The sequence below is a fragment of the Archocentrus centrarchus genome, chromosome 3, assembly GCF_007364275.1.
Source record: "Archocentrus centrarchus isolate MPI-CPG fArcCen1 chromosome 3, fArcCen1, whole genome shotgun sequence".
Classification (NCBI taxonomy): Eukaryota; Metazoa; Chordata; class Actinopteri; order Cichliformes; family Cichlidae; genus Archocentrus; species Archocentrus centrarchus.
The window spans coordinates 11709247-11734003 of NC_044348.1; the positions used below are offsets into that span (position 1 = coordinate 11709247).

General features: G+C 38.9%; 1 protein-coding gene across 1 annotated transcript in view; it reads right to left on the minus strand.

The window, feature by feature from the left end:
* Window positions 1-1255, minus strand: part of rasa3 (RAS p21 protein activator 3) — a 42936-nt gene extending 41681 nt beyond the window's left edge. Inside the window, 1 exon segment of the mRNA XM_030724598.1 lies at window positions 1042-1255. Within this exon segment, the coding sequence (XP_030580458.1) occupies window positions 1042-1201 (160 nt within the window). The 5' untranslated portion in view covers window positions 1202-1255.
* Window positions 1256-24757: the final 23502 nt, after the last annotated feature.

A 24757-nucleotide genomic window follows, 5' to 3' on the forward strand; every position in this document is an offset into this window, starting at 1 on the left:
CTCGCACAAAACAAATGTCACAGTGTTCCCTCTCATTGCACCTGAAACGTGTAATTCAAAACCTACTTTGAAAATTCAGCTTATTGCTTAAATGTGTTTCCAATGTTAGCAAAATTCCCACAGATTCATTGGCAAAACATTTACAATCTATACGTGTTTGGGCATCATATGAAGACTGATTAGTGGAGTCCTCTGTTTTGTACGATAAATTAAAGAGTAATGACAACAAAAACAGAAAAAAGCAGTATTTGTTTCCAGTATTTCCTGTTGTCATTGCCAGTATTATCAGTTCATGTCCATGATATATGCGGGGTTACTACTATATTACCGTTAAACAACTGCACTGGAACACTGTCCTCTCCAATAAAGCACCCACTGCAAGAGTCCTCATTCACAAGATACGCATGCACCACATATCTCTCAGAAAACCGGGGTTACCCACTGAAGACCAGCGAGATTTCTAAATATAGAAATCTGGGCTAACAATCAATAGCTAGACAGTCATGCATAAAGCTTTTTGGAAGGGGGGAGTGCAGAGAAAGAAGGGATAAGGGGAGGAGGGGTGCAATAACATGAGTGGCTGGCTGCAGATTAAGCGAAATCAAGTGTTATATTATCTGAAATAATAATAATAATAATAAAAACATCTGGATAGTTGGTGTGAAGCCCCCACAGTTTGCTCCAGTCGGTTCAAGTCTGCATATGTAGACCTCTATCAAACGCACATGATCTGGATCCAAATGCCAGCTGCCAAATTCCCACAATATCCGAGAAGGCTTTGGATCTCTCGAAATTTTCCCCCCTAAACATTTTCAGTTTTGCGATTAGCGGACCGCTAATCGCAAAACAGCCCGGGTCTGTGCGCTGAGAGGAAAGAGTGTGATTTGAATTACAATACCAGGCTGAACAACACAGATCTGGGTGCCTCCGGTCTCCAGCCCTCACTGCCTGCCCGCCTGCCTGCTTCACCCGTGAATACGGGGCCATCCATTGAGGCGCTCAGGCTGGGGGGTAGGGATTTTTTTTTTTTTTTTTTCTTACCTATTTTTATTTTAACGCTCTGGAAAACCCGGAGACCTTCCTCTTCTACCGCCATGCTTTCACCGTGGCAGTTTCCCTTATGACGACTAAATGAAGACAGTCCTCCACGGTGGTCGGTTGTGGCCTCTCCAGCGCTGGATACTCCAGGGGTTTTGCACATCTATGCTCCCCAGACGGCAATCATGATCCCGCTGCTGGCTGGTTCAACTGTAACAAGCGGATTCAGCTTCAGACCCGCAGCAGCAGCAGCAGCAGCGGCAGCAACGCCAGAGGAGGTGTGGTTTGTACAACACCGCCCACATATGGAGGGTAAACAGTGCCAGGCAGTGGGAGTGCAGCGGAAGGAGCTTCATCAGGGAAACTGTGCAGTAAATAAAACATCTAAGTTTAGATGTAAAATAATATTAACAATAACTTTATCTGGCCATGATCCTGCTTCCAATTAAGGTCTTAAAGAGAAAATATCACCCCCATTGAGTTAACATAATCTCACATGTGCTTGAATTCATTTTTGTTTTTTAAGTTTCAGCAGTTGACCACAGATAATTACTGTGAATGCTGCCAAGCATTCACAGTATTGTTCTTGTAATCTTTATTATTACTGTGAATGCTGCAAGCATTCACAGTATTGTTCTTGTAATCTTTATTATTACTGTGAATGCTGCAAGCATTCACAGTATTGTTCTTGTAATCTTTATTATTATTTATTATTATTATATGTTCTTCCGTACGTTTTTTGACCGCTAAAAACTCAAAAACCGCTTAAGCTACAAAAATAATTAAGGTATCAAACCGTTCAGCTTCTTCGGGAGAAGTGGGCTATTACTTTTCTGGTTCAAATCTTTAAGCATTGATTTTATATTAATATTTTTCTGAATTTTTAGCCCCATTGAAAATGAATGGGGAAGTTTCAAATCCTTTAAAAATCCTTTCAGGCTTTGAAAGCTAATAACTTCAGCATACCTTAAGCTAGAGAAACCATTTAAGCTTTAAAATGAAGCCAAGCCTTTCAGCTATTCAGCTATTACTTTGTGTTTTAAAATCTTTTACGGTTTAAGCACAGTGAGCATTTAAGTTTGAGGAGGTTTTTCAGGCGTTTCAGAGTTTATAATGGTTGTGTATTGCATTTGCTAGAGTGGGAGCCTGATTAGTAGAGTGGGAGACTTCAAAACTTTCAGATGGAAAATTTATTTCTAAACTGCCGCTGTGTCCACACTCTTCACTCTACAGCCATGATTTTTTGCTCAAAATGTAGAGCTGCTTCTCTACTTTCAAAAAATGTGTCTTTAAACCCTGTCAAATGTACACTTTTTAAACTGTAAGCATTCAAACAGAGAGAGTACCTTCCAACTCCTTCATTAACCTCCATAGTAATTTCTGAGAGGTGATTTTCTCCAAAGCAGAAATGAGCACCTTTTTTAAACTGCTCCCACAACCACACTTTTGAGCCCAGGAAAATAAAAATGACACCACTGTTTAGAGCAGGTCCTTGTGGTGCTCACAGTTCAAAAATGATTTTGATAGGAGCTACGGTTTTTGATTTAGAAGCACTTATTTGACAGTTGCGCCGAGTCAAATTTGGCCAGAGTGCACGCACCTCAGCAGGTAAGCAGTGCACCTCGCAGGTGTTTTCAATTGGCGCATTTGCAAGCATTCAGCTTGGGAGAGCTCTCCAATATGTATGCATGCAAACCTCACTGCTTGTATGAGACTCCTGTTGGCTCAGTGGTAGAAACACTGGACCATGAATACAGAAAAAGCAGAGAGAGCTGGTTCAAGTCCCACTTTACCCCAAACTTAAAAGATTTTCCATTGGGTTTGGAACTTTAAATCTCTTCATATTCAAAGATATTTAACTCATTTTTTTCACAGTTTTCTGCACCTTATTTCTCCTTCATGTTTAGCACAAAGTTTTTGTGTGTGGGTTTGTTTCTTCAAGCCATTTGATCCTTTAAAACTTTTTATATTAACACTTTAGCAAGTTTCAGGTGAACAAAAAAAAAAAAAAAAAAAGTTGTTGCTTTAATTTGCTGTGACTGCGCTCACCCTAGTGGTTAACCAGAGAAGCAGCAGTTTTAATAACACAAAGTCAGAACAGCATGGTCAGGAAAAATGGCCAGAGGTCATCAGCTACCATAGCCACTTCAGTCATGGTGGCCTATTATCAGCCACCCTCAATAACCACACATTGACATCACAAACCAACAATCACACTGAAACCAACAAGACATCACTGAATAACTGATGAGGACCAATAACTAAAATTCCCAAACATCAGCATAAACAGTCCATGCACCTCAGCAGGTAGGCAGTGCACCTGGCAGGTGTTTTCAATTGGCGCATTTGCAAGCATTCAACTTGGGAGAGCTCTCCAATATGTATGCATGCAAACCTCACTGCTTGTGTGAGACTCCTGTTGGCTTAGTGGTAGAAACACTGGACCATGAATGCAGAAGAAGCAGAGAGAGCAGGTTCAAGTCCCACTTTACCCTAAACTTAAAAGATTGTCCATTTGGTTTTGAACTTTAAATCTTTTCATATTCAATGATATTAAACTCATTTTTTCCCACAGTTTTCTGCACCTTTTTTCTCCTTCATGTTTAGGACAAAATTTTAGTGTCTGTTTATTTCTTCAAGCTATTTTATATTAACACTTTAGCAAATTTCAGCTGAACAAAAAAAAAAAATATCTTGTTGCTTTATTTTGCTGTGACTGCACTCACTCTAGTGGCTAACCAGAGAAGCAGCAGCTTTAATGACACAATGTCAGAACAGTGTGAACAGGAAAAATGGGCAGAGGTCATCAGCTGCCATAGCCACTTCAGTCATGGTGGCCCATTATCAGCCACACTGAATAGCAACATATTGACATCACATTGACATCACAAACCAACAATCACAGTGAAACCAACAAAAAAGAACATTCCCATAAGTCCCTGCTTCTGTGGCTCCTCCCATTGGCTGCCACAACAGCAGATTCATTCTGTCCACAATTTTCTGCACTTTCATTCTCCTCCATGTTTAGGAGAATCATTCATTGTATTTTAACATTTTCAACAAGATTCCCAAATATTTCAGGAATGACAGCAATTCAGCTGAAAGCCTTCAGTTGCAAGACATTAAACTACAGTACTAAACTTGGATTTAACTTCTCAATATGTTTTACGGTTTTTCTTCAACTCCAGTTTAAATTTCTTCAGGCTGATTCTTGGCATTCAATACTTGTCAAATTCATGAACTACAATTAAAGACCTTGTAGCTTCTGACAATTCATGTGATCACCTACTGGTTACAGAGAAAAGCTGCATTTAATTTAGACAAAGTGGGAACATCTTAAACATGCAAAATGGACCATCATCATCTACTGCCATAACCACTTGAGTCACGGTGGTGCCCTTTCAATATCTTTGATGGTTTTTGTTCAGCTGCAGTTTAAATGTCTCTAGGCATTTATCATTTTTTATCTTTCACATCTCTTTATAGTGAGTGGCAATTAAACAAACTTAATTAAAGAAAGAAATCTTCTAACTCTTTGCCAACCCTGTGCTCACCTACTGGTTGCACATAGGTATTGCACTTAAGTTAGATAAACTTGAACAGGAAAAATGGCCCAAGGTCATCAGCTGCCATAGCCATCTCACTCATGGTGGCCCATTTTACCCATTTCAATGTCTTTTATGGTTTTTCTTCAGCTGCCGTTAAAATTTCTTCAGGTTGTTTTTCTGCCCTTTAAGCAAATCAAATTTAATTTAGTTACTTTCTTGACAATTTTAGCTGTTTTGCATTTAAAATTCATTTTCAGCATTTGTCAGTTGCTTTAACTCTTTCAGCCAATCAGAATTCAGCTCTGAAGCAGTTCCTGGCATTTCAGCTCCAATCATTCAGCAAATAAAGTTTCAGCTGTTTGAAGCATTATTAACAGCCGTTCAGCAGTTTTAACACCTGTTCAGCATTTTTAACAGCTGTTCAGCAGTTCAGCAATTCAGCAGTTCAGCAATTCAGCAGTTTAGCAATTCAGCAGTTCAGGTACTCAGCAGTTCAGCAATTCAGCAGTTCATTGAAGCTCATTCAGCAAATAAAGTTTCAGCTCTTTGAAGCCTTTCTTGGCATTTCAGCTCCAATCATTCAGCAAATAAAGTTTCAGCTGTTTGAAGCATTATTAACAGCTGTTCAGCAGTTTAGCAGCTGTTCAGCAGTTTTCTCAGCAGTTCAGCAATTCAGCAAATCAGCAATTCAGCAATTCAGCAGTTCAGCAATTCAGCTGTTCAGCAATTCAGCAGTTCAGCAATTCAGGTATTCAGCAATTCAGCAGTTCAGCAATTCAGCAGTTCAGGTATTCAGCAGTTCAGCAATTCAGCAGTTCAGCAATTCAGCAGTTCAGGTATTCAGCAGTTCAGCAATTCAGCAGTTCAGCAATTCAGCAGTTCAGGTATTCAACAGTTCAGCAGTTCAGGTATTCAGAAGTTCAGCAATTCAGCAGTTCAGCAATTCAGCGGTTCAGCAATGCAGCAGTTCAGCAATTCAGGTATTCAGCAATTCAGCAGTTCAGCAATTCAGCAGTTCAGGTATTCAGCAGTTCAGCAATTCAGCAGTTCAGCAGTTCAGGTATTCATCAGTTCAGCAGTTCAGGTATTCAGCAGTTCATTGAAGCTCATTCAGCAAATAAAGTTCCAGCTGTTTGAAGCCTTTCTTGGCATTTCAGCTGCAATCTTTCAGCATGCAGCATTCACAGTGCATTTTCTTCAGGAAATGCTTTTTCTAGTTTATTACTGTGAATGCTGCAAGCATTCACAGTATTGTTCTTGTAATCTTTATTATTATTTATTATTATTATATGTTCTTCCGTACGTTTTTTGACCGCTAAAAACTCAAAAACCGCTTAAGCTACAAAAATAATTAAGGTATCAAAACGTTCAGCTTCTTCGGGAGAAGTGGGCTATTACTTTTCTGGTTCAAATCTTTAACCATTGATTTTATATTAATATTTTTCTGAATTTTTAGCCCCATTGAAAATGAATGGGGAAGTTTCAAATCCTTTAAAAATCCTTTCAGGCTTTGAAAGCTAATAACTTCAGCATACCTTAAGCTAGAGAAACCATTTAAGCTTTAAAATGAAACCAAGCCTTTCAGCTATTCAGCTATTACTTTGTGTTTTAAAATCTTTTACGGTTTAAGCACAGTGAGCATTTAAGTTTGAGGAGGTTTTTCAGGCGTTTCAGAGTTTATAATGGTTGTGTATTGCATTTGCTAGAGTGGGAGCCTGATTAGTAGAGTGGGAGACTTCAAAACTTTCAGATGGAAAATTTATTTCTAAACTGCCGCTGTGTCCACACTCTTCACTCTACAGCCATGATTTTTTGCTCAAAATGTAGAGCTGCTTCTCTACTTTCAAAAAATGTGTCTTTAAACCCTGTCAAATGTACACTTTTTAAACTGTAAGCATTCAAACAGAGAGAGTACCTTCCAACTCCTTCATTAACCTCCATAGTAATTTCTGAGAGGTGATTTTCTCCAAAGCAGAAATGAGCACCTTTTTAAACTGCTCCCACAACCACACTTTTGAGCCCAGGAAAATAAAAATGACACCACTGTTTAGAGCAGGTCCTTGTGGTGCTCACAGTTCAAAAATGATTTTGATAGGAGCTACGGTTTTTGATTTAGAAGCACTTATTTGACAGTTGCGCCGAGTCAAATTTGGCCAGAGTGCACGCACCTCAGCAGGTAAGCAGTGCACCTCGCAGGTGTTTTCAATTGGCGCATTTGCAAGCATTCAGCTTGGGAGAGCTCTCCAATATGTATGCATGCAAACCTCACTGCTTGTATGAGACTCCTGTTGGCTCAGTGGTAGAAACACTGGACCATGAATACAGAAAAAGCAGAGAGAGCTGGTTCAAGTCCCACTTTACCCCAAACTTAAAAGATTTTCCATTGGGTTTGGAACTTTAAATCTCTTCATATTCAAAGATATTTAACTCATTTTTTTCACAGTTTTCTGCACCTTATTTCTCCTTCATGTTTAGCACAAAGTTTCAGTGTGTGTGGGTTTGTTTCTTCAAGCCAATTTATCCTTTAAAACTTTTTATATTAACACTTTAGCAAGTTTCAGGTGAACAAAAAAAAAAAAAAAAAAAAAGTTGTTGCTTTAATTTGCTGTGACTGCGCTCACCCTAGTGGTTAACCAGAGAAGCAGCAGTTTTAATAACACAAAGTCAGAACAGCATGGTCAGGAAAAATGGCCAGAGGTCATCAGCTACCATAGCCACTTCAGTCATGGTGGCCTATTATCAGCCACCCTCAATAACCACACATTGACATCACAAACCAACAATCACACTGAAACCAACAAGACATCACTGAATAACTGATGAGGACCAATAACTAAAATTCCCAAACATCAGCATAAACAGTCCATGCACCTCAGCAGGTAGGCAGTGCACCTGGCAGGTGTTTTCAATTGGCGCATTTGCAAGCATTCAACTTGGGAGAGCTCTCCAATATGTATGCATGCAAACCTCACTGCTTGTGTGAGACTCCTGTTGGCTTAGTGGTAGAAACACTGGACCATGAATGCAGAAGAAGCAGAGAGAGCAGGTTCAAGTCCCACTTTACCCTAAACTTAAAAGATTTTCCATTTGGTTTTGAACTTTAAATCTTTTCATATTCAATGATATTAAACTCATTTTTTCCCACAGTTTTCTGCACCTTTTTTCTCCTTCATGTTTAGGACAAAATTTTAGTGTCTGTTTATTTCTTCAAGCTATTTTATATTAACACTTTAGCAAATTTCAGCTGAACAAAAAAAAAAAATATCTTGTTGCTTTATTTTGCTGTGACTGCACTCACTCTAGTGGCTAACCAGAGAAGCAGCAGCTTTAATGACACAATGTCAGAACGGTGTGAACAGGAAAAATGGGCAGAGGTCATCAGCTGCCATAGCCACTTCAGTCATGGTGGCCCATTATCAGCCACACTGAATAGCAACATATTGACATCACATTGACATCACAAACCAACAATCACAGTGAAACCAACAAAAAAGAACATTCCCATAAGTCCCTGCTTCTGTGGCTCCTCCCATTGGCTGCCACAACAGCAGATTCATTCTGTCCACAATTTTCTGCACTTTCATTCTCCTCCATGTTTAGGAGAATCATTCATTGTATTTTAACATTTTCAACAACATTCCCAAATATTTCAGGAATGACAGCAATTCAGCTGAAAGCCTTCAGTTGCAAGACATTAAACTACAGTACTAAACTTGGATTTAACTTCTCAATATGTTTTACGGTTTTTCTTCAACTCCAGTTTAAATTTCTTCAGGCTGATTCTTGGCATTCAATACTTGTCAAATTCATGAACTACAATTAAAGACCTTGTAGCTTCTGACAATTCATGTGATCACCTACTGGTTACAGAGAAAAGCTGCATTTAATTTAGACAAAGTGGGAACATCTTAAACATGAAAAATGGACCATCATCATCTACTGCCATAACCACTTGAGTCACGGTGGTGCCCTTTCAATATCTTTGATGGTTTTTGTTCAGCTGCAGTTTAAATGTCTCTAGGCATTTATCATTTTTTATCTTTCACATCTCTTTATAGTGAGTGGCAATTAAACAAACTTAATTAAAGAAAGAAATCTTCTAACTCTTTGCCAACCCTGTGCTCACCTACTGGTTGCACATAGGTATTGCACTTAAGTTAGACAAACTTGAACAGGAAAAATGGCCCAAGGTCATCAGCTGCCATAGCCATCTCACTCATGGTGGCCCATTTTACCCATTTCAATGTCTTTTATGGTTTTTCTTCAGCTGCCGTTAAAATTTCTTCAGGTTGTTTTTCTGCCCTTTAAGCAAATCAAATTTAATTTAGTTACTTTCTTGACAATTTTAGCTGTTTTGCATTTAAAATTCATTTTCAGCATTTGTCAGTTGCTTTAACTCTTTCAGCCAATCAGAATTCAGCTCTGAAGCAGTTCCTGGCATTTCAGCTCCAATCATTCAGCAAATAAAGTTTCAGCTGTTTGAAGCATTATTAACAGCCGTTCAGCAGTTTTAACACCTGTTCAGCATTTTTAACAGCTGTTCAGCAGTTCAGCAATTCAGCAGTTCAGCAATTCAGCAGTTTAGCAATTCAGCAGTTCAGGTACTCAGCAGTTCAGCAATTCAGCAGTTCATTGAAGCTCATTCAGCAAATAAAGTTTCAGCTCTTTGAAGCCTTTCTTGGCATTTCAGCTCCAATCATTCAGCAAATAAAGTTTCAGCTGTTTGAAGCATTATTAACAGCTGTTCAGCAGTTTAGCAGCTGTTCAGCAGTTTTCTCAGCAGTTCAGCAATTCAGCAATTCAGCAGTTCAGCAATTCAGCGGTTCAGCAATTCAGCGGTTCAGCAATTCAGCAGTTCAGCAATTCAGGTATTCAGCAATTCAGCAGTTCAGCAATTCAGCATTTCAGGTATTCAGCAGTTCAGCAATTCAGCAGTTCAGCAATTCAGCAGTTCAGGTATTCAGCAGTTCAGCAATTCAGCAGTTCAGCAATTCAGCAGTTCAGGTATTCAACAGTTCAGCAGTTCAGGTATTCAGAAGTTCAGCAATTCAGCAGTTCAGCAATTCAGCGGTTCAGCAATGCAGCAGTTCAGCAATTCAGGTATTCAGCAATTCAGCAGTTCAGCAATTCAGCGGTTCAGCAATGCAGCAGTTCAGCAATTCAGGTATTCAGCAATTCAGCAGTTCAGCAATTCAGCAGTTCAGGTATTCAGCAGTTCAGCAATTCAGCAGTTCAGCAATTCAGCAGTTCAGCAGTTCAGGTATTCAACAGTTCAGCAGTTCAGGTATTCAGAAGTTCAGCAATTCAGCAGTTTAGCAATTCAGCGGTTCAGCAATGCAGCAGTTCAGTAATTCAGGTATTCAGCAATTCAGCAGTTCAGCAATTCAGCAGTTCAGGTATTCAGCAGTTCAGCAATTCAGCAGTTCAGCAATTCAGCAGTTCAGGTATTCATCAGTTCAGCAGTTCAGGTATTCAGCAGTTCATTGAAGCTCATTCAGCAAATAAAGTTCCAGCTGTTTGAAGCCTTTCTTGGCATTTCAGCTCCAATCTTTCAGCATGCAGCATTCACAGTGCATTTTCTTCAGGAAATGCTTTTTCTAGTTATTATTATTATTATATGTTCTTCCGTACGTTTTTTGACCGCTAAAAACTCAAAAACCGCTTAAGCTACAGAAACAATTAAGGTATCAAAACGTTCAGCTTCTTCAGGAGAAGTGGGCTATTACTTTTCTGGTTCAAATCTTTAAGCATTGATTTTATATTAATATTTTTCCGAATTTTTAGCCCCATTGAAAATGAATGGGGAAGTTTCAAATCCTTTAAAAATCCTTTCAGGCTTTAAAAGCTAATAACTTCAGCATACCTTAAGCTAGAGAAACCATTTAAGCTTTAAAATGAAGCCAAGCCTTTCAGCTATTCAGCTATTACTTTGTGTTTTAAAATCTTTTACGGTTTAAGCACAGTGAGCATTTAAGTTTGAGGAGGTTTTTCAGGCGTTTCAGAGTTTATAATGGTTGTGTATTGCGTTTGCTAGAGTGGGAGCCTGATTAGTAGAGTGGGAGACTTCAAAACTTTCAGGTGGAAAATTTATTTCTAAACTGCCGCTGTGTCCACACTCTTCACTCTACAGCCATGATTTTATGCTCAAAATGTAGAGCTGCTTCTCTACTTTCAAACAATGTGTCTTTAAACCCTGTCAAATGTACACTTTTTAAACTGTAAGCATTCAAACAGAGAGAGTACCTTCCAACTCCTTCATTAACCTCCATAGTAATTTCTGAGAGGTGATTTTCTCCAAAGCAGAAATGAGCACCTTTTTTAAACTGCTCCCACAACCACACTTTTGAGCCCAGGAAAATAAAAATGACACCACTGTTTAGAGCAGGTCCTTGTGGTGTTCACAGTTCAAAAATGATTTTGATAGGAGCTACGGTTTTTGATTTAGAAGCACTTATTTGACAGTTGCGCCGAGTCAAATTTGGCCAGAGTGCACGCACCTCAGCAGGTAAGCAGTGCACCTCGCAGGTGTTTTCAATTGGCGCATTTGCAAGCATTCAGCTTGGGAGAGCTCTCCAATATGTATGCATGCAAACCTCACTGCTTGTATGAGACTCCTGTTGGCTCAGTGGTAGAAACACTGGACCATGAATGCAGAAAAAGCAGAGAGAGCAGGTTCAAGTCCCACTTTACCCCAAACTTAAAAGATTTTCCATTGGGTTTGGAACTTAAATCTCTTCATATTCAAAGATATTTAACTCATTTTTCTCACAGTTTTCTGCACCTTATTTCTCCTTCATGTTTAGCACAAAGTTTTTGTGTGTGTGTTTGTTTCTTCAAGCCATTTGACCCTTTAAAACTTTTTACATTAACACTTTAGCAAGTTTCAGGTGAACAAAAAAAAAAAAAAAAAAGTTGTTGCTTTAATTTGCTGTGACTGCCCTCACCCTAGTGGTTAACCAGAGAAGCAGCAGTTTTAATAACACAAAGTCAGAACAGCATGGTCAGGAAAAATGGCCAGAGGTCATCAGCTACCATAGCCACTTCAGTCATGGTGGCCTATTATCAGCCACCCTCAATAACCACACATTGACATCACAAACCAACAATCACACTGAAACCAACAAGACATCACTGAATAACTGATGAGGACCAATAACTAAAATTCCCAGACATCAGCATAAACAGTCCATGCACCTCAGCAGGTAGGCAGTGCACCTCGCAGGTGGTTTCAATTGGCGCATTTGCAAGCATTCAGCTTGGGAGAGCTCTCCAATATGTATGCATGCAAACCTCACTGCTTGTATGAGACTCCTGCTGGCTCAGTGGTAGAAACACTGGACCATGAATGCAGAGAAAGCAGGTTCAAGTCCCACTTTACCCTAAACTTAAAAGATTGTCCATTGGGTTTTGAACTTTAAATCTTTTCATATTCAATGATATTAAACTCATTTTTTCCACAGTTTTCTGCACCTTTTTTCTCCTTCATGTTTAGGACAAAATATTAGTGTCTGTTTATTTCTTCAAGCTATTTTTGACCCTTTAAAACCTTTTATATTAACACTTTAGCAAATTTCAGCTGAAGAAAAAAAAAATATCTTGTTGCTTTAATTTGCTGTGACTGCATTCACTCTAGAGGCTAACAAGAGAAGCAGCAGCTTTAATGACACAATGTCAGAATGGTATGAACAGGAAAAATGGGCAGAGGTCATCAGCTGCCATAGCCACTTCAGTCATGGTGGCCCATTATCAGCCACACTGAATAACAACATATTGACATCACATTGACATCACAAACCAACAATCACAGTGAAACCAACAAAACTTCACTGAATAACTGATAAAGACCAATAACTAAAACTACCAAACATCAGCATGAACACTCCCATAAGTCCCTGCTTCTGTGGCTCCTCCCATTGGCTGCCACAACAGCAGATTCATTCTGTCCACAATTTTCTGCACTTTCATTCTCCTCCATGTTTAGGAGAATCATTCATTGTATTTTAACATTTTCAACAACATTCCAAAATATTTCAGGAATGACAGCAATTCAGCTGAAAGCCTTCAGTTGCAAGACATTAAACTACAGTACTAAACTTGGATTTAACTTCTCAATATGATTACGGTTTTTCTTCAACTCCAGTTTAAATTTCTTCAGGCTGATTCTTGGCATTCAATACTTGTCAAATTCATGAACTACAATTAAAGACCTTGTAGCTTCTGACAATTCATGTGATCACCTACTGGTTACAGAGAAAAGCTGCATTTAATTTAGACAAAGTGGGAACACCTTAAACATGAAAAATGGACCATCATCATCTCCTGCCATAACCACTTGAGTCATGGTGGTGCCCTTTCAATATCTTTGATGGTTTTTGTTCAGCTGCAGTTTAAATGTCTAGGCATTTATCATTTTTTTAACTTTCACATCTCTTTATAGTGAGTGGCAATTAAATAAACTTAATTTAAGAAAGAAATCTTCTAACTCTTCGCCAACCCTGTGCTCACCTACTGGTTGCACATAGGTATTGCACTTAAGTTAGACAAACTTGAACAGGAAAAATGGCCCAAGGTCATCAGCTGCCATAGCCATCTCACTCATGGTGGCCCATTTTACCCATTTCAATGTCTTTTATGGTTTTTCTTCAGCTGCCGTTAAAATTTCTTCAGGTTGTTTTTCTGCCCTTTAAGCAAATCGAATTTAATTTAGTTACTTTCTTGACAATTTTAGCTGTTTTGCATTTAAAATTCATTTTCAGCATTTGTCAGCTGCTTTAACTCTTTCAGCCAATCAGAATTCAGCTCTGAAGCATTTCCTGGCATTTCAGCTCCAATCATTCAGCAAATAAAGTTTCAGCTGTTTGAAGCATTATTAACAGCCTTTCAGCAGTTTTAACACCTGTTCAGCATTTTTAACAGCTGTTCAGCAGTTCAGCAATTCAGCAGTTCAGCAATTCAGCAGTTAAGCAATTCAGCAGTTCAGGTACTCAGCAGTTCAGCAATTCAGCAGTTCATTGAAGCTCATTCAGCAAATAAAGTTTCAGCTCTTTGAAGCCTTTCTTGGCATTTCAGCTCCAATCATTCAGCAAATAAAGTTTCAGCTGTTTGAAGCATTATTAAGAGCTGTTCAGTAGTTTAGCAGCTGTTCAGCAGTTTTCTCAGCAGTTCAGCAATTCAGCAGTTCAGCAATTCAGCAATTCAGCAGTTCAGCAATTCAGCAGTTCAGCAATTCACCGGTTCAGCAATTAAGCAGTTCAGCAATTCAGGTATTCAGCAATTCAGCATTTCAGCAATTCAGCATTTCAGGTATTCAGCAGTTCAGCAATTCAGCAGTTCAGCAGTTCAGGTATTCAACAGTTCAGCAGTTCAGGTATTCAGAAGTTCAGCAATTCAGCAGTTCAGCAATTCAGCAGTTCAGCAGTTCAGGTATTCAACAGTTCAGCAGTTCAGGTATTCAGAAGTTCAGCAATTCAGCAGTTCAGCAATTCAGCGGTTCAGCAATTCAGCAGTTCAGCAATTCAGCAATTCAGCAGTTCAGCAATTCAGCAGTTCAGGTATTCAGCAGTTCAGCAATTCAGCAGTTCAGCAGTTCAGGTATTCAGCAGTTCATTGAAGCTCATTCAGCAAATAAAGTTCCAGCTGTTTGAAGCCTTTCTTGGCATTTCAGCTCCAATCTTTCAGCATGCAGCATTCACAGTGCATTTTCTTCAGGAAATGCTTTTTCTAGTTACTGTGAATGCTGCAAGCATTCACAGTATTGTTCTTGTAATCTTTATTATTATATATTATATGTTCTTCCGTACGTTTTTTGACCGCTAAAAACTCAAAAACCGCTTAAGCTACAAAAATAATTAAGGTATCAAAACGTTCAGCTTCTTCAGGAGAAGTGGGCTATTACTTTTCTGGTTCAAATCTTTAAGCATTGATTTTATATTAATATTTTTTCTGAATTTTTTGCCCCATTGAAAATGAATGGGGAAGTTTCAAATCCTTTAAAAATCCTTTCAGGCTTTAAAAGCTAATAACTTCAGCATACCTTAAGCTAGAGAAACCATTTAAGCTTTAAAATGAAGCCAAGCCTTTCAGCTATTCAGCTATTACTTTGTGTTTTAAAATCTTTTACGGTTTAAGCACAGTGAGCATTTAAGTTTGAGGAGGTTTTTCAGGCGTTTCAGAGTTTATAATGGTTGTGTATTGCATTTGCTAGAGTGGGAGCCTGATTAGTAGAGTGGGAGACTTCAAAACTTTCAGATGGAAAATTTATTTCTAAACTGCCGCTGTGTCCACACTCTTCACTCTACAGCCATGATTTTTTGCTCAAAATGTAGAGCTGCTTCTCTACTTTCAAAAAATGTGTCTTTAAACCCTGTCAAATGTACACTTTTTTAAACTGTAAGCATTCAAACAGAGAGAGTACCTTCCAACTCCTTCATTAACCTCCATAGTAATTTCTGAGAGGTGATTTTCTCCAAAGCAGAAATGAGCACCTTTTTTAAACTGCTCCCACAACCACACTTTTGAGCCCAGGAAAATAAAATGACACCACTGTTTAGAGCAGGTCCTTGTGGTGCTCACAGTTCAAAAATGATTTTGATAGGAGCTACGGTTTTTGATTTAGAAGCACTTATTTGACAGTTGCGCCGAGTCAAATTTGGCCAGAGTGCACGCACCTCAGCAGGTAAGCAGTGCACCTCGCAGGTGTTTTCAATTGGCGCATTTGCAAGCATTCAGCTTGGGAGAGCTCTCCAATATGTATGCATGCAAACCTCACTGCTTGTATGAGACTCCTGTTGGCTCAGTGGTAGAAACACTGGACCATGAATGCAGAAAAAAGCAGAGAGAGCTGGTTCAAGTCCCACTTTACCCCAAACTTAAAAGATTTTCCATTGGGTTTGGAACTTTAAATCTCTTCATATTCAAAGATATTTAACTCATTTTTTCACAGTTTTCTGCACCTTATTTCTCCTTCATGTTTAGCACAAAGTTTTTGTGTGTGTGTTTGTTTCTTCAAGCCATTTGACCCTTTAAAACTTTTTATATTAACACTTTAGCAAGTTTCAGGTGAACAAAAAAAAAAAAAAAAAAAAGTTGTTGCTTTAATTTGCTGTGACTGCGCTCACCCTAGTGGTTAACCAGAGAAGCAGCAGTTTTAATAACACAAAGTCAGAACAGCATGGTCAGGAAAAATGGCCAGAGGTCATCAGCTACCATAGCCACTTCAGTCATGGTGGCCTATTATCAGCCACCCTCAATAACCACACATTGACATCACAAACCAACAATCACACTGAAACCAACAAGACATCACTGAATAACTGATGAGGACCAATAACTAAAATTCCCAAACATCAGCATAAACAGTCCATGCACCTCAGCAGGTAGGCAGTGCACCTGGCAGGTGTTTTCAATTGGCGCATTTGCAAGCATTCAACTTGGGAGAGCTCTCCAATATGTATGCATGCAAACCTCACTGCTTGTGTGAGACTCCTGTTGGCTTAGTGGTAGAAACACTGGACCATGAATGCAGAAGAAGCAGAGAGAGCAGGTTCAAGTCCCACTTTACCCTAAACTTAAAAGATTGTCCATTGGGTTTTGAACTTTAAATCTTTTCATATTCAATGATATTAAACTCATTTTTTTTCCACAGTTTTCTGCACCTTTTTCTCCTTCATGTTTAGGACAAAATTTTAGTGTCTGTTTATTTCTTCAAGCTATTTTATATTAACACTTTAGCAAATTTCAGCTGAACAAAAAAAAAAAATATCTTGTTGCTTTAATTTGCTGTGACTGCACTCACTCTAGTGGCTAACCAGAGAAGCAGCAGCTTTAATGACACAATGTCAGAACGGTGTGAACAGGAAAAATGGGCAGAGGTCATCAGCTGCCATAGCCACTTCAGTCATGGTGGCCCATTATCAGCCACACTGAATAGCAACATATTGACATCACATTGACATCACAAACCAACAATCACAGTGAAACCAACAAAAAAGAACATTCCCATAAGTCCCTGCTTCTGTGGCTCCTCCCATTGGCTGCCACAACAGCAGATTCATTCTGTCCACAATTTTCTGCACTTCATTCTCCTCCATGTTTAGGAGAATCATTCATTGTATTTTAACATTTCAACAACATTCCCAAATATTTCAGGAATGACAGCAATTCAGCTGAAAGCCTTCAGTTGCAAGACATTAAACTACAGTACTAAACTTGGATTTAACTTCTCAATATGTTTTACGGTTTTTCTTCAACTCCAGTTTAAATTTCTTCAGGCTGATTCTTGGCATTCAATACTTGCAAATTCATGAACTACAATTAAAGACCTTGTAGCTTCTGACAATTCATGTGATCACCTACTGGTTACAGAGAAAAGCTGCATTTAATTTAGACAAAGTGGGAACATCTTAAACATGAAAAATGGACCATCATCATTTACTGCCATAACCACTTGAGTCATGGTGGTGCCCTTTCAATATCTTTGATGGTTTTTGTTCAGCTGCAGTTTAAATGTCTCTAGGCATTTATCATTTTTTATCTTTCACATCTCTTTATAGTGAGTGGCAATTAAACAAACTTAATTAAAGAAAGAAATCTTCTAACTCTTCGCCAACCCTGTGCTCACCTACTGCTTGCACATAGGTATTGCACTTAAGTTAGACAAACTTGAACAGGAAAAATGGCCCAAGGTCATCAGCTGCCATAGCCATCTCACTCATGGTGGCCCATTTTACCCATTTCAATGTCTTTTATGGTTTTTCTTCAGCTGCCGTTAAATTTCTTCAGGTTGTTTTTCTGCCCTTTAAGCAAATCAAATTTAATTTAGTTACTTTCTTGACAATTTTAGCTGTTTTGCATTTAAAATTCATTTTCAGCATTTGTCAGTTGCTTTAACTCTTTCAGCCAATCAGAATTCAGCTCTGAAGCAGTTCCTGGCATTTCAGCTCCAATCATTCAGCAAATAAAGTTTCACCTGTCAGCATTTTTAACAGCTGTTCAGCAGTTCAGCAATCAGCAGTTCAGCAATTCAGCAGTTTAGCAATTCAAGCAGTTCAGGTACTCAGCAGTTTCAGCAATTCAGCAGTTCCTTGAAGCTCATTCAGCAAATAAAGTTTCAGCTGTTTGAAGCCTTTCTTGGCATTTCCGCCTCCAATCATTCAGCAAATAAGTTTCAGCTGTTTGAAGCATATTAACAGCTGGGTCAGCAGTTAGCAGCTGTTCAGCAGTTTTCTTCAGCATTTCAGCAATTCAGCAGTTCAGCAATTCAGCAATTCAGCAGTTCAGCAATTCAAGCAGTTCAGCAATTCAGCGGTTCAGCAATTCAGCAGTTCAGCAATTCAGGTATTCAGCAATTCAGCAGTTCAGCAATTCAGCAGTTCAGGTATTCACAGAGCAGTTCAGCAATTCAGCAGTTCAGCAATTCAGCAGTTCAGGTATTCAACAGTTCAGCAGTTCAGGTATTCAGAAGTTCAGCAGTTCAGCATTCAGCGGTTCAGCAATGCAGCAGTTCAGCAATTCAGGTATTCAGCAATTCAGCAGTTCAGCAATTCAGCAGTTCAGGTATTCAGCAGTTCAGCAATTCAGCAGTCAGCAATTCAGCAGTTCAGCAGTTCAGGTATCAACAGTTCAGCAGTTCAGGTATTCAGCAGTTCATTGAAGCTCATTCAGCAAATAAAGTTTCCAGCTGTTTGAAGCCTTTCTTGGCATTTCAGCTCCAATCTTTCAGCATGCAGCATTCACAGTGCATTTTTCTTCAGGAAATGCTTTTTCTAGTTATTATTTATATGTTCTTCCGTACGTTTTTTGACCGCTAAAACTCAAAAACCGCTTAAGCTACAAAATAATTAAGGTATCAAAACGTTCAGCTTCTTCGGGAGAAGTGGGCTATTACTTTTCTGGTTCAAATCTTTAAGCATTGATTTTATATTAATATTTTTCTGAATTTTTAGCCCCATTGAAAATGAATGGGGAAGTTTCAAATCCTTTAAAAATCCTTTCAGGCTTTAAAAGCTAATAACTTCAGCATACCTTAAGCTAGAGAAACCATTTAGCTTTAAAATGAAGCCAAGCCTTTCAGCTATTCAGCTATTACTTTGTGTTTTAAATCTTTTACGGTTTAAGCACAGTGAGCATTTAAGTTTGAGGAGGTTTTTCAGGCGTTTCAGAGTCTATAATGGTTGTGTATTGCATTTGCTAGAGTGGGAGCCTGATTAGTAGAGTGGGAGACTTCAAAACTTTCAGATGGAAAATTTATTTCTAAACTGCCGCTGTGTCCACACTCTTCACTCTACAGCCATGATTTTTTGCTCAAAATGTAGAGCTGCTTCTCTACTTTCAAAAAATGTGTCTTTAAACCCTGTCAAATGTACACTTTTTAAACTGTAAGCATTCAAACAGAGAGAGTACCTTCCAACTCCTTCATTAACCTCCATAGTAATTTCTGAGAGGTGATTTTCTCCAAAGCAGAAATGAGCACCTTTTTTAAACTGCTCCCACAACCACACTTTTGAGCCCAGGAAAATAAAAATGACACCACTGTTTAGAGCAGGTCCTTGTGGTGCTCACAGTTCAAAAATGATTTTGATAGGAGCTACGGTTTTTGATTTAGAAGCACTTATTTGACAGTTGCGCCGAGTCAAATTTGGCCAGAGTGCACGCACCTCAGCAGGTAAGCAGTGCACCTCGCAGGTGTTTTCAATTGGCGCATTTGCAAGCATTCAGCTTGGGAGAGCTCTCCAATATGTATGCATGCAAACCTCCCTGCTTGTATGAGACTCCTGTTGGCTCAGTGGTAGAAACACTGGACCATGAATGCAGAAAAAGCAGAGAGAGCAGGTTCAAGTCCCACTTTACCCCAAACTTAAAAGATTTTCCATTGGGTTTGGAACTTTAAATCTCTTCATATTCAAAGATATTTAACTCATTTTTTTCACAGTTTTCTGCACCTTATTTCTCCTTCATGTTTAGCACAAAGTTTTTGTGTGTGTGTTTGTTTCTTCAAGCCATTTGATCCTTTAAAACTTTTTATATTAACACTTTAGCAATTTTCAGGTGGGAAAAAAAAAAAAAAAAAAAAAAAAAAGTTGTTGCTTTAATTTGCTGTGACTGCGCTCACCCTAGTGGTTAACCAGAGAAGCAGCAGTTTTAATAACACAAAGTGAGAACAGCATGTCAGGAAAAATGGCCAGAGGTCATCAGCTACCATAGCCACTTCAGTCATGGTGGCCTATTATCAGCCACCCTCAATAACCACACATTGACATCACAAACCAACAATCACACTGAAACCAACAAGACATCACTGAATAACTGATGAGGACCAATAACTAAAATTCCCAAACATCAGCATAAACAGTCCATGCACCTCAGCAGGTAGGCAGTGCACCTGGCAGGTGTTTTCAATTGCGCATTTGCAAGCATTCAACTTGGGAGAGCTCTCCAATATGTATGCATGCAAACCTCACTGCTTGTGTGAGACTCCTGTTGGCTTAGTGGTAGAAACACTGGACCATGAATGCAGAAAAGGCAGAGAGAGCAGGTTCAAGTCCCACTTTACCCTAAACTTAAAAGATTTTCCATTGGGTTTGGAACTTTAAATGTCTTCATATTCAAACATATTTAACTCATTTTTTTCACAGTTTTCTGCACCTTTTTTCTCCTTCATGTTTAGACAAAATTTTAGTGTCTGTTTATTTCTTCAAGCTATTTTATAGTAACACTTTAGCAAATTTCAGCTGAACAAAAAAAAAAATATCTTGTTGCTTTAATTTGCTGTGACTGCACTCACTCTAGTGGCTAACCAGAGAAGCAGCAGCTTTAATGACACAATGTCAGAACGGTGTGAACAGGAAAAATGGGCAGAGGTCATCAGCTGCCATAGCCACTTCAGTCATGGTGGCCCATTATCCAGCCACACTGAATAGCAACATATTGACATCACATTGACATCACAAACCAACAATCACAGTGAAACCAACAAAAAAGAACATTCCCATAAGTCCCTGCTTCTGTGGCTCCTCCCATTGGCTGCCACAACAGCAGATTCATTCTGTCCACAGTTTTCTGCACTTTCATTCTCCTCCATGTTTAGGAGAATCATTCATTGTATTTTAACATTTTCAACAACATTCTCAAATATTTCAGGAATGACAGCAATTCAGCTGAAAGCCTTCAGTTGCAAGACATTAAACTACAGTACTAAACTTGGATTTAACTTCTCAATATGATTACGGTTTTTCTTCAACTCCAGTTTAAATTTCTTCAGGCTGATTCTTGGCATTCAATACTTGTCAAATTCATGAACTACAATTAAAGACCTTGTAGCTTCTGACAATTCATGTGATCACCTACTGGTTACAGAGAAAAGCTGCATTTAATTTAGACAAAGTGGGAACATCTTAAACATGAAAAATGGACCATCATCATTTACTGCCATAACCACTTGAGTCATGGTGGTGCCCTTTCAATATCTTTGATGGTTTTTGTTCAGCTGCAGTTTAAATGTCTCTAGGCATTTATCATTTTTTTAACTTTCACATCTCTTTATAGTGAGTGGCAATTAAACAAACTTAATTTAAGAAAGAAATCTTCTAACTCTTCGCCAACCCTGTGCTCACCTACTGGTTGCACATAGGTATTGCACTTAAGTTAGACAAACTTGACCAGGAAAAATGGCCCAAGGTCATCAGCTGCATAGCCATCTCACTCATGGTGGCCCATTTTACCCATTTCAATGTCTTTTATGGTTTTTCTTCAGCTGCCGTTAAAATTTCTTCAGGTTGTTTTTCTGCCCTTTAAGCAATCGAATTTAATTTAGTTACTTTCTTGACAATTTTAGCTGTTTTGCATTTAAAATTCATTTTCAGCATTTGTCAGCTGCTTTAACTCTTTCAGCCAATCAGAATTCAGCTCTGAAGCATTTCCTGGCATTTCAGCTCCAATCATTCAGCAAATAAAGTTTCAGCTGTTTGAAGCATTATTAACAGCTGTTCAGCAGTTTAGCAGCTGTTCAGCAGTTTTCTCAGCAGTTCAGCAATTCAGCAGTTCAGCAATTCAGCAATTCAGCAGTTCAGCAATTCAGCAGTTCAGCAATTCAGCTGTTCAGCAATTCAGCAGTTCAGCAATTCAGGTATTCAGCAATTCAGCAGTTCAGCAATTCAGCAGTTCAGGTATTCAGCAGTTCAGCAATTCAGCAGTTCAGCAATTCAGCAGTTCAGGTATTCAACAGTTCAGCAGTTCAGGTATTCAGAAGTTCAGCAATTCAGCAGTTCAGCAATTCAGCGGTTCAGCAATGCAGCAGTTCAGCAATTCAGCAATTCAGCAGTTCAGCAATTCAGCAGTTAAGCAATTCAGCAGTTCAGGTACTCAGCAGTTCAGCAATTCAGCAGTTCATTGAAGCTCATTCAGCAAATAAAGTTTCAGCTCTTTGAAGCCTTTCTTGGCATTTCAGCTCCAATCATTCAGCAAATAAAGTTTCAGCTGTTTGAAGCATTATTAACAGCTGTTCAGCAGTTTAGCAGCTGTTCAGCAGTTTTCTCAGCAGTTCAGCAATTCAGCAGTTCAGCAATTCAGCAGTTCAGCAATTCAGCGGTTCAGCATTTAAGCAGTTCAGCAATTCAGCTCTTCAGCAATTCAGCAGTTCAGCAATTCAGCAGTTCAGGTATTCAGCAGTTCAGCAATTCAGCAGTTCAGCAATTCAGCAGTTCAGGTATTCAACAGTTCAGCAGTTCAGGTATTCAGAAGTTCAGCAGTTCAGAAATTCAGCGGTTCAGCAATGCAGCAGTTCAGCAATTCAGGTATTCAGCAATTCAGCAGTTCAGGTATTCAGCAGTTCATTGAAGCTCATTCAGCAAATAAAGTTCCAGCTGTTTGAAGCCTTTCTTGGCATTTCAGCTCCAATATTTCAGCATGCAGCATTCACAGTGCATTTTCTTCAGGAAATGATTTTTCTAGTATACACTGTACTGTTGAAAATGTTTGCTCATCTGCCTTCACAAGCATATGAACCAGCACAGAAACAGCATTAGTGAAGGTTATAAATTAGGTTCTTGTGGCTTCCGACCGTGGACTCATATCTGTTCTTGTCCTGCTAGACCTCAGAGCAGTATTTGATACTGCTGACCATAATATTTTACTACAGAGCATGCCGTAGGTATTAAAGGTACTGCGCTGCAGAGGTTTGAATCATATTTATCTAATGGACTCCAATTTGTTCAGGTAAATGGGGAGTCTTCACGCATTAAGGTTAATTATGGAGTTCCAGTGCTAGGACCAATTCTATTTACACCATGCTTCCCTTTGGCAGTATTATTAGAAAGCATTGCATACATTTTCATTGCTATGCAGATGATATCCAGCTTTATCTATTCATGAATCCACATGACACACACCACTTAGTTAAACTAAAAGGCCTGGATGACCTCTAATTACCTGCTTCTAAATTCTTATAAAACTTAAGTTTTTGTACAACAAACCTTAGAAACATGGTGTCTAACCGGATACTTACTCTGGATGGTGTTGCGTTGGCCTCCAGTACCACTGTGAGGAATCTTGGAGTCATTTTTAACCAGGATATGTTTTTTCAATGCACATATTAAACAAATATGTAGGACTGCATTTGCACCATATCTCAGAGTGATGCTGAAAGCTAATTCATGCATTTATTACTTCAAGGCTGGACTATTGTAATTCATTACTATCAGGCTGTCCTAAAGCTCCCTGAAAAGCCTTCAGCTGATCCAAAATGCTGCAGCTAGAGTACTGACAGGGACTAGAAAGAGAGAGCAGATTTCTCCCATATTGGCTTCTCTTTTTATCGGCTTGCTGTTAAATCCAAAATTGAAATTAAAATCCTTCATCTCACATACAAATCTTGAATTATCAGGCCCCACCTTATCTTAAAGAACTCATAGTACCTTATCACCCCATTAGAGCACTGCACTCTCAGACTGCAAGATTACTTGTGGTTCCTCAGATACTTAAGAGTAAAATGGGAGGCAGAGCCTTCAGCTTTCAGGCCCCTCTTCTGTGGAACCAGCTCTCAATTTGGATTTGGGAGACAGACACCCTCTCTATTTTTAAGATTAGGCTTAAAACTTTCCTTTTTGATAAAGCTTTTAGTTAGTTGACCCTGAACCACCCCTTAGTTATGCTACAATATGCCTAAGGTGCTGGGGGCTTCCCATGATGCGCTGCGTGTTTCTTCTTCATTCACCTCTTTTCGCTCTGTTTATACACCACTCTGCTTTCATTAGTTATTATTATGCACCATAATTCTAAAGATCTGGAAGAATTTTTTTTTTAATCACCAAGCTATTCAAATCTGCATCTCATTGTTTTACAAATCATTAGTACATATTATCAGCACCTCTCTGCAGACAAGCATTTTCCCTGTTTTTCTTTAATGTGCAGTAATCACACCATTACTCAAGAAAATAACTTTGATCCATTGATAACTAATAATATAGACCCATTTCTTTTTATCCATTTCTTTCTTTGCTCAGCAAAATATCTGAAAAAAAAATGTTTGCAAACAACTGAATGATGTCATAGTTGGCAGTGTGGCAGGCAGGATGTGGACCCAAATGCAGGACACTAGAGACTAATGTAAACTTAAACGCAGCTTTATTGCTGGAACTCACAAAATACAGGGAAACAAGGAAAATAGTGATTCAAAGAGATTTGAAATTTCAGTTTTAGTTCTGCTTGACGCTCCCTTCAACACTGTAGATCATGACATCTTAATTCAAAGGCTTTCATGACACAGCTGGTTTAACTGGTCAGGTTGTTGATTTGCTCTCATCATATCCAAAGGGTAGAAGCTTTTATGTTTCCATTACCAGTTTTAGATCTGTGCAAAAAATCAATCAATCAATCAATCAATCAATCAGGGGTTCCTAAAGGGTCTGTTTTTGGTCCATTACACTGTCTTCATCTTAACATCCTTTGTCCAGTATATCCATTATCCCTGCTCTGCACATGTCCAAACAATCTCAGCTTTGCCTCTCTAACTTTGTCTCCAAAACGTCATGCCAGGTATGATACACAAAATTGTGTGCTGTTGTCAGCGCACAAATTCCCTCAAAACATCAGCAGAAAACAGCAGTGCTTTTCCACGTTCTGCTGGCATTAATCATCCCTCATACATTAGCACAACATCATAAGGGTGGGTAGATTGA